This window comes from Zootermopsis nevadensis, unplaced genomic scaffold, assembly GCF_977971745.1.
Source record: "Zootermopsis nevadensis isolate Lab colony 2312 unplaced genomic scaffold, Znev_1.0 Znev_ptg000028l, whole genome shotgun sequence".
In the NCBI taxonomy this organism is placed as follows: Eukaryota; Metazoa; Arthropoda; class Insecta; order Blattodea; family Termopsidae; genus Zootermopsis; species Zootermopsis nevadensis.
This window is the reverse complement of record NW_028259160.1, coordinates 10,094,583-10,104,979: the sequence shown is the minus strand read 5'-3', so window position 1 is coordinate 10,104,979 and position 10,397 is coordinate 10,094,583. Positions and strand designations below refer to the sequence as shown.

Below are 10,397 nucleotides of genomic sequence, written 5' to 3'. Positions count from 1 at the left end.
TGTTGTAACTTTGAACCAACTCCGTAAAATATTCTGACCGCAAATCTTCCCCCTCCATTAAGTTAATTTATAATTCGGGGGTATCCTGTAAATTCGCAAGGTCAGTCCATCATGTGGCATTCATACAATTACAAATTCATTATCACCGCTAGTAAACATTCAGAATTAAGGAGAACAAAATGGGCGAGGCGTGTATTAAGTATGGAAAAGATGAGAAATGCATACATTTTAGTCGGAAGACCTGGGAAAAAGATCACTCTGGAAGCTTATGATTGTACGGAGAGAACGTGCCAAAATGGATCATAAAGAGATAGGGTTTGAGAGTGTGGGTTAGATTAATCTGGCTTAGGATAGGGAAAATGGCAGACCTTAACCTTCGGGTTTGATAAAGGCCGGAGAATTTCTTAACCAGCTGAGTGACTATTTACTACTAGCCTTCATTGAGTTACACGATAATGTTGCAGGTAATGATGTCCAATTTATTTTGAAGGCACTATCAGTAATACGAAATTAGTAAGAATGGTTCCAAAATCTTGACGCCTCCAATAAACAAGCATGACCGTTTTTTCGGGCACGATCATGTCATAACATGAAATTTTCTGCTAAAATACGAAAACCAGATTTTCAATGGTCCGTTGTAAGAGAACGTCTACCTCTGGAACTCATAGGTTATATACATATGGTACGAAACAAGAAAAAGAATTAACACAAAGTGTGGGGCATGACTCTAACAATCCATTACAAGTCATTTGCTCTATATGAACATTTCTATAAGCCGTAAGTCTTGCCATCATCGTCCTAATACTGGAGGCAATAAGAGCGTGTGAACGTTGGTAAACATCGCACAGACTACACGGCGCAACAACCCAGAAGACAGCCATCTTCAAACATCAAACATATTAATATAACGTTATAAATTACTAGGACCTGCCATTTCTGTCTTCGTGCAAAATTTGTGGAGGTGGATGGAATTAACGCACAGCAAAAAGCTTTACCTTTATGAAGAGACGCTTGCAGCACACACCATCTTCATCTAAAGAATTCCGCATTGTTTGAAAAGGTGTTTCAGAATAAAGTCATTACACTGCGCTGCATTACCTACTGTAACGTTGTATGCTTATGACATCTAGTGGGAGTATATAGAACTTCATCCGTAAACCCCGCTCCCTTCTTTTGTTTCGTGCAGGGCTACCAACGAGTGTGATTGAGAAGTCACACAACATATTGCTGCTACGTTGTATCAAGCAAGTAGGTAGAGTTTATTAAAAACGAGACATGGCAAAGAATTGCATGTAACATTTCATTTCACTTATTCCAACGTGTACTACACATTATCTTTTAAAAATGTCAGAAGACATGTCAGGTGACGACAAATATTATCTGGAAGGCTACATATTTCGATAAACAATAAGAGCACTAAAGAATTCATGTAACAGTTCCAAAGTTGAGTACACGGTATAAGTAGCTGCTACATCAGCCTAGTACCAACCTCCAGAAGAGATGACTTAGCCGATCAATCGTTCGTATTAGCAATCACAATTTCTTTGAATAAAAGAAGACCGAAGTAAAATTTGACTTTATACTTCACCTTTTAATGAGTGAAATGTCTGCTATGGACTTTAAGCTTCCCATATGTGGCTGTTCTAACTGCTAATATACCCAATGACGTAGGACCAAGCCTCCTCTATAAAAAAAACTCTATCCTGGAAAGCTATACTATTTCATAACATTTTTCCTTTTAATATCAATATTTTCTAGAATGTCTTCCTGTTTGTTTCTGCTCTAAATTGACGAATTTTCTTTCTTATATAATTCCGTTTTTTCTTCGTTATCTCAACTTTGCCACATTGATTCAGTCGCCTTACTGCAGGCTATGTGTGTATTTTTCATCTGCTGTCCTTTTCACTACCTCTCAAGACAATTTGGATCTGTAGCAGTGTTTCTTCAAGGTGAAAGCAAACAAAAGACGTAAATTAAGATATCAGGCCCCTGGGGGTGCACGATTCGTCAACCTTACTCAAGCTTTTTAAAGAATCACTGCGAAGTCTTCACTCCAAGGCCTCCTGCTATTTACAAGGCAATTTAATCCGAATTTCGATATATACGATCAGCAGGTAATTAAGTATTCTTTTTAAAACCAGCCTGTCTTCTATTTTAGTCAATGGAATGGCCCAGCACCATAGATATGGCATAACCAGTGAATTTTATTCAAGAACGCTTTCTTGGAAATTTCATTTTTCTCAAAAAGCGAAACTTTATACAAAAGAAACAGCAGTGTCTAACTAAAACACAGTTTCACCTATCAAAATCCTATTAACGTTCAGTCACTCTCAATTAATTTAAGAAAAACCAAAAAAATCTAGTCTTGTGAATTAAGTCCATATATGACCAATCTTAATTGTTTCTTACTTTAATGAAACGTTACATTCTGGTCACAATCTCTTTGTCTTCCAGTTTATCGTATAAAATACCACTGATTGAAATAAACAAACCTAAAACGTTGTGGCTTCTATAGCTCAGAAACTTTTTATCTCGAATTAAGTGGAAAAAATATATATATTAGAATAAGGTGCAGAGAACAACATTTTGACCTGCGAGAAGAGACGTGGCAGGACGCTAGAAAATTGTTATGAAGCAGAGCTTCATAGTGTAATATTACTACTCACAAAATATTATTAGGTTTATAAAAATCAATAATAATGAGATGGGCGGGGTATGTAGCACGTAAATAATATATTACTACTATTACAAATATCTGATTCAAAAATTGTAATTACGGCCACCATTTTGGAGAAGCAGGCTTAGATGAAAGGTCTATGAAGTTCGTTAATACTTTCCATAAGATGAAAGTTGAATTATTCTATGGTTATCACTGCTTGGCATACAAGGCGTTCCAGGTTCGACCTTTCGACCAGAGACCGGTTATTCTTATTGAGATCTTTCATAATTTCCTCAGTTTGTCCAGGCAACCGCAGGGATAAATTATGCCACGTCCGATTAATTCTATATCCTTTTCAATACATTATTAATTAATTATTACGCGATGCTATAATCTAAGGTGATTACGTATTTAAATAAACCACATATAAACAAGATGAATTACCAAGGCTATCACTTTTAACACTGTGTTTTAAAGCGCATAATTGCTGATCACCCAGATTATGTATGTTAATAAGCTTCGTTCTCCTTCAAAAGTATTGTACAGACAGAACACCTAGGAAGCATCTCACGCATAATTCAGATATTACATTGGAATTGGTGTTATTCGTCCAAGTTTGGTATCCCTGAATTCACTAATACTCTCATAGAAGGGTAAATTGCACAAAGGATACAGAGTGTTCTCTCGGCAGGGTATAATTATTTTGAGTTTGTAATTTTTTGCTGATTTCATTAGCATATAACTAACGATATAAAGCATTCTTTCTTAATTTCAGTGAGAACTAAGAAACAGACTTTGCAGTCGATTGTATTATACTTCAAGGCTTCTTCGTGATAAATGAAAGGTAACTATTAATTTATATAATAGATATTTTTGGTTAGGCTGGGAATATTAAATTATGGCCTTTTAGTATATGACGTTATCGATTACGCTAACTACTTCTATGCAACATTTTGCCATGTAATCTAGTGAAACATGCTTCCTCAGAAGTGTTGGTATACAGTCAGACTTCACAGCACTGTAACCTAAAAACCACACTCAAAAGACAATCTAATCGAGGGCATCATAAAACAAGGGCATATTAACGAAATAAGCAACTTACAGAAGACTAAATTCTTATTCTTATGTGGTAAGACAACTGTGTTATGAATGCTCATGTGTCCAAATGCTAACTGTTTGTATCTCTGTGTGGAGCAGCATCAGCATTATGGCCTTCTGGCATGATATACATCCCACTACTTTATGGTGTTGAACCAAATATCTCCAATTGTGCAGATATGCTGATATACTCATCTGACATGATTCCCTTTTTAACTTCCCCAGCATGATTGGTGTAATGGAATGGATATGGTGCAGAGGCTATGAGCTATTTACTGCTTAAAATATAAAATTAAGATATGAAATAAAGTTTATTACTTCTTGCAAAGGGCATGTGCAATATTTTGTCAAAGTAAATTGATGAACTTATGTTCCTAAATCATTTGTTATTCTAATGAAGTTATTTTCCATATAAATAGCAGCACAGTAAAGTCATCATAATTAGAGTCCCATGTTGTGCTGGAAAAAGTGCATGATACTCCAAAAGTGAATATTTAAAATAACAGTCTTTGCTTCCTCATAATCAAAAACACTTTCTCTATACTTATTTCAGATAACAGTACAATTCCTGATTCATCCAATTTTTTTCCTGTATGTTCCTATATTTGTTCCATGTTATCCATATATAGTTCTTGTATTGATTCTTTTTTCTAACTTTTACTGTTTACATGATGTCATCTCTACCAAGCATACAACCTCACAGAATGAAGGTTTCATATTAGCAGTCATTAGTGCTCTGAAAAGTGTTATTAAGTTTTGAAAGGTGTGTTGAATTAACCTGTTTGGTTTACAAACAGCAATGACTGCTCAGATCAACTACCTGCACAACATGGTGGGAAAAGTGATTAAGCTACATCTTCCATACAAATGTATTGTGGCATTCAAGTACAAAGGCAAGGAAGAGAGAGCTCTGTTGAGAGCTGACAAAATTGTTGTGGATGGCCAGTATATTCCTATGGTATGTTTCCTCTCTGATCCATGTTGTAAAGTGTTTGAATCTTTCATATTCTAGAATAAGTCCTATATCTTCATCCTGGCAAATTTCCAGAGCCCCTTATCATTTTCAGGTAAGTCACTGTTGCTGTGTTTGAAGTTGTATTTAGAGTCCACAGCACTCGAAGCAGTCGCTTTTACAGATTGCATCTCAGGTACAGGAGTGCAGAGTAAAATTCAAACCCTCAAGAATAAGAACATTCATGAAGAAAATTCTAACCATCGACAGCAACAGAATTAATACATTTGAGGAATAGAATTACAGAGGAGAGAAAGTAAAGTTTTGTGTTTATGTAGAACCTCACATGTTGCTTCAGGGTAAATCAATAGATGGGTATCTTCACGAAGGCTCCATGGTCGGTTTTTCGTGTCATGGGTTTGATCAGTCTGGTCAAGACCAGTGTGGGTACTTCGTGACAATGGCATGGCACCACGATCCTGGTGCTGCCGATAATGCGAAAATCATCCATGGCATCTACAGTGCTCGTGGTAGAGTTTCAGAGGTCTCACACAGACACGGAGTCATCACATATGTTGATACTAATGGTGAGTTGGATATCTATTTGGATTTACGCAGCTCTGGAAGAACATTACGGAATTTAAAACGAAATCCCAGCTAGATGCATCTTAACTTCATTATTGTTATCATTATCCTTGTTATAAATCTATTTGGCCTGTTATGAGTGTTTCAATCTGTTATTAGAATGTGAGCACAGTGTCTTGTTCCTTGCAAGTAAGCTGTTCCTCTTTGGGAAGCGTCTGAATACTAAGCAGAATCTGCAGTCGACACTCGCTACAGACGACAAGGTGCAGTTTGACGCCGTGCCCTGCGAGAAGTCTGAAAATGACAGCAATTGTCCCTGGTTTGCTACAGTTGTATGGAAGGGCCAGAAACCTAGCATTGACTACGATATGACAGTCTTCCCTGTTGTGCAGACCCAAAATCTTACCACAGAAATCAAGCATGTAAGCATTTACATAAAAATAATTAACTCACAACATAAGTAATAATAAAATACACTACTGGCCACAGTATTCCCAAACATTTGAACTTTGTCATATTTCTTAAGAATTTACTAACTAACTAGATGGCTTACCGAACCCGAATGTTCTTCACCGAATTAACCAAAGCCCTCCATCGGACCCTGTCCTGGGCCAACAAAATCCAGTCTCCTTCGACTCCTATCTCCCATAGATCCCGCCTGACATATCCTTCCATCTACGCCTAGGTCTCCTCAGCGGTCTCTTCCCCTCAGGCTTCCCGACCAATACCCGGTGCACACCTCTTGTCCCATCCATGCGCGCTACATTCCCTGCCCATCTCATTCTTCTCAACTTAATCACCCTGGTAATATTGGGGGAGGAGTACAAATTCTTAAGCTCATCATTATGCAGATTTCTCCAGGCCTAAATATCCTCCTCAAACACCTGCAATCTGTGTTCCTCCCTCTGAGTGAGAGACCACGTTAAAGAATTTACTAGCGACCTTTATATCATGGTTTTGTTCCGCAGTCTTGTGACGAGAACAGCGTACGTTGTGTGGGAAAGAATAATCCACTTTTGATTAATGGAACACGTAGAATGAGTACGTGAGATATGTGGGGCAGTATTCATTGGTTGAGTGGATAGGCAGTGTGTGATGATTAGGTAGAATGTTTTGCATTTCCATATACATGGAGTAGGATAAAGAGGAATAAGAGGACAGGACATACTAGAGAGGTAAGATAGATGGTAGAAAGGATATGACATTTCTTAGTTCCTTCTTAAGGAAGGAAAGTAAATGTATTTTAATTCTGCTCTGCTGTATTGCAGCTAGCATCTAATCCCAAGTCAGTGTTCGTTTGTGGCGAGGGGCAGATTCTGAAGATTTTGAATGAGGAGTTTGGCATAGCTCTAGGCACTATGAAGCCAAACACCTGGCACAGCATCCTCTTCCACCGCAGTGCCTGCTTTCTTTTCAGATTAAATCTAGGATCACATGATCTCACCAAAGTTTTTCAAGAAGGTGAATCTCAGTTGAAATATAATGCAGTCATGTACAGCGTTGACTTTATTTAATTTTGTAATATTAAGTTTAGTCTATTGGGAACAAATAGTATATGTACTAGCACAGTATAATTGTTCCTTTTTATGATATGTAATTCTTAACTTTTCAATATAATGTTGACAAGATATTCAGTAAGATACTGGTATAATGCCTGATATAGTAGGATTATAGTCAGATAAATGTATTGTCCTTTTGATTTTAAGAATTTTCCACAAATAACTTAGGTGTATGAACCTTAATTTATCTTCTGTAATGTATTTTATTGCAAGCTGTAACTAACAAAATATTGCTTGTTTGCAGGTGACAGAATTAGGTTCATTGCGACAAGAGGACCACAGCACATTATTACCCAATGGGTTGCATCTCAGATCACTGTATTTGTTGGCAAAGAACTAAATGATTTATAATCCGTTTTTATGCCAGTTTCTAAAAAGTTAAAATTCTGTGATGTTACTACCGTCTGTTTAATACTGGTGCATTGTGCGCGGCACAGCCTGCGAGGTTAAGACAAAATGTTATGAAAATCGTTCTCTTTATTAAAGTTGAGTGTTTTTTTTCAAAGATAAGTATCATAATGACCATTTACCCTTATTTTGTGAAATAAGAAACTACAATCTACCATCCTTCTGAATAGGATTTGGGAAACAGTATCAAAACTATTGTTTTAGCACCACAGTATGAACTTTGTACAGGTGACTCTTGTACACGCTTCTAAAATCAGCATCAACCGATGGTGTATGAGGAGACAAGGTTGTTACTAGCACATTCATTCTCCAGGAGTCAGCATTCAGCAATTCCCACACAGCTGTCATACATGTCCACAAAACACTCTGGAAGAAGAATGGAAGATCAAATATGTACACATTAACCGTACTTTGATGAGTATTACCAGTATTCTCTAACCTCCAATTTCCTATAAGGTCTGTTAACCACAGTGTTTTATCCTCACCCTCCCCACCGCAGAAATGTAACCACATGGATTCACAAAGGATTGCCATGTCAATTTTTAAAAGAAAGGAAAAGTAAGTCAAATTACAAGCAAAAGTAACATATCGAAAGAGAGTAAGTAAAATACTTACTGCAGCTAGTAATGAGGTACCATCAAGACTGCGTGTCTTGTTGATTGTATTCTGAATCCACTTCAAATTTTTAACATACAGCAGAAACATTTTCACACACCTATCAGCGTACGAAACTGGGCGCCATATAATACGAGACAAGAACACGATACTGTGCCGCCATCTAGGAAAAGATGCGTTACTACGCTCTTACTGTTTCTGCCATCTAACGATCATGTTGAGAATCAATTGTGAAATATTGACGTACGAGGTGTTGCCTAAAAGCTTGGCGCTTCGAAAACAAATTAATTAAAAACAATACTGCTCTGCTTTTCAAGCACGTTTTCCCTTTATGTGACAAATCAAGTTCCACACCCATACAAAACAAAGTGGAAAAATCGTGAAGATGCAGAAAGCATAGTGGGCAAAATCAAATGAAATGTAAAGCGGTCTAGACAGTTACTGGCTTATCCCGTTGGCCTCGTTCCATTGTAATAATATACAAATCCCGCTCCAACTGTTTTCCTCTTTGCCCTATGATGATCAGAGCTTCTGCAATGGATCGATTCCCATCCACGGAGTGCTGTTACCTATCATAATGGAATTTAGGAAACCTACAAAGGCCATTAAAAAGGTCAAGGCCACTAGAGTCGGGCTGTAGTGCCATAGAGCTGAAGACATATCTCACAATTCTGTTTGCCATTTCTCTTTTCTAATGGAATTAACATTATACACTACCTACATACCTACAAAAATTTAAATGGCTTATTGAAATTAATTTGTAGTAGTAGGACTACGAACTATGTCCGAACAAACGATTTCTGAACTAAAGCCATTACTTTCTTCAGGTCGACTATATTTACGTCTTGTACTTTGTTTTTCCGTAACCAGATTAGGAGATAAAACAGTAATGGTTTTCATCACGAAGCTTGAGGACGTTCTCAGTGATCTTGCACCATGTATGAAACTATCAATGGAACAGGTAATAGAAACGATTTGAAGCTTCTTTCCCGATTCTATCATGTTAAACGCATGGGTTATCTGTATCTTTCTTCTATGTAACTACCGAAACAAAGTTCACTCCACGAGACGTCCCTCCATCACTTTACTAGCAACAATAGCAACAAACAAAGCAGCAATACTGTTTCCATTTAATGCACATTAGGACACAGGCTCGCAACTTTTTTCTTTTGCTGGGTTACATGTATTAATATTAAGGTAATTTTTATCTGCACATTGGAGATTAGCTTCGGTAAATCTGCGAAAGTATATTTTGTATCGGATGTAAACATCCTGTTGCTGTATTTAACATGGACAACTTTTATTATCCGCCAACACAAAATGACTCTCCTTTATACTATTAAATTACAGATTATGTAACTACATCACAAGGACAACCTGATATACTACGTACCAAAAACTATGGAAAACTATTCTCAGCCTTCTTACAAATAACTTGGAGGCCGATTATTAGGGTAGTTAAATGAAGGAGCTTTCACGAAATATTATTAGGATAACCAAATTAGTGGGACTGGTGGCGGTCTCATGTGAACTCTGTACAAACCTTCAAATTCCACAGAAGATGCGGAATTTCTGGACTACTTAAGCATACTATTTGTTAGCTTCTCAAGGAGAACTCTGCTCCGTGGATTTAGTCAATATCAAGTGAAGGTCTCAATGGACTAGCAAGAAATAACTGAAATTTTAAAAGGAAAGCTGCCCACTCGGAAAAAGATCATTGATTGATGTTAGTTTATTTAATTATGCCATTTCAACTAAAAAGGGTTTCACTATAGCTTCAAATGAGACGGAAGAATAATGAAGAATGAGTTTGTAGTTTAAATGCGTCATGTTTGTGCTTAATTCAGTAATATATTTATTTATTTCCGTCAATACACAAACTTAGTTGTTAAAATTGGTGTTATTAAAGCTAAACTTTAAAATTTGGCGCTTATCATCGCTATTACGATGTTACAATTTTAGCGCTCATTATTTTATTTCACAACATGTTTCAATGCAATGAAAACTACAAAACAAACAAATCAATGATAGTTGCATTAACAAATATACATTAGTTTTAAAGACGAAAATAGCCTGAAGATGATGCAGTTGCATTGAAACATGTTGTGAAATAAAATAATGAGCGCTAAAATTGTAACATCTTAATAGCGATGATAAGCGCCAAATTTTAAAGTTTAGCTTTAATAACACCAATTTTAACAACTAAGTTTGTGTATTGACGGAAATAAATAAATATATTACTGAAGAATGAGTATTTCGAAGGAGGCGGTAGTGACCTATCTCAAGGTAACGACCCGAGATATGCCTGGAAAGAATTATGTAAATCTTCAACGCGAATAGTTGAGCCTGGAACTGTCTGTCCCAAATACAAGTCTGGGGCACTGTCACTTCAGAACCTGGTAGGGCGACTGAGGAGGAGACATGACGACAACATTAAGAAAAAGTTTAGGGAATCGACTGTGCAAATCTGAACTGGACTGAACTAGTTTAGGATCTTGGCAGTCTTCAGTGAGTGGTCTAA

General features: G+C 36.9%; 1 protein-coding gene and 1 long non-coding RNA gene across 4 annotated transcripts; one reads left to right on the top strand and one right to left on the bottom strand.

Annotated features, from left to right (window-relative positions):
- Nucleotides 1–1,229: 1,229 nt before the first annotated feature.
- Nucleotides 1,230–7,372, top strand: LOC110839413 (uncharacterized). Of its 3 annotated transcripts, none has more exons than XM_022083587.2 (7): nucleotides 1,230–1,248; nucleotides 3,435–3,503; nucleotides 4,555–4,715; nucleotides 5,068–5,296; nucleotides 5,454–5,716; nucleotides 6,563–6,755; nucleotides 7,098–7,372. In XM_022083587.2, the coding sequence occupies exons 2-7, from the start codon at nucleotides 3,497–3,499 to the stop codon at nucleotides 7,202–7,204; spliced, it is 960 nt and encodes a 319-aa protein (XP_021939279.1). In that variant the 5' UTR covers nucleotides 1,230–1,248; nucleotides 3,435–3,496; the 3' UTR covers nucleotides 7,205–7,372. The 3 variants fall into 3 exon arrangements, with proteins under 3 accessions (XP_021939279.1, XP_021939278.1, XP_021939280.1); XM_022083586.2 differs by lacking the exon at nucleotides 1,230–1,248 and adding an exon at nucleotides 3,201–3,351; XM_022083588.2 differs by lacking the exons at nucleotides 1,230–1,248; nucleotides 6,563–6,755 and adding an exon at nucleotides 3,201–3,351.
- On the bottom strand, nucleotides 6,788–8,068 carry LOC110839417 (uncharacterized). Its single transcript, XR_002546474.2, has 2 exons — nucleotides 7,877–8,068; nucleotides 6,788–7,627 (listed from the first exon to the last, which is right to left on the bottom strand). It is a non-coding gene; the product is annotated as an uncharacterized LOC110839417 (long non-coding RNA).
- Nucleotides 8,069–10,397: the final 2,329 nt, after the last annotated feature.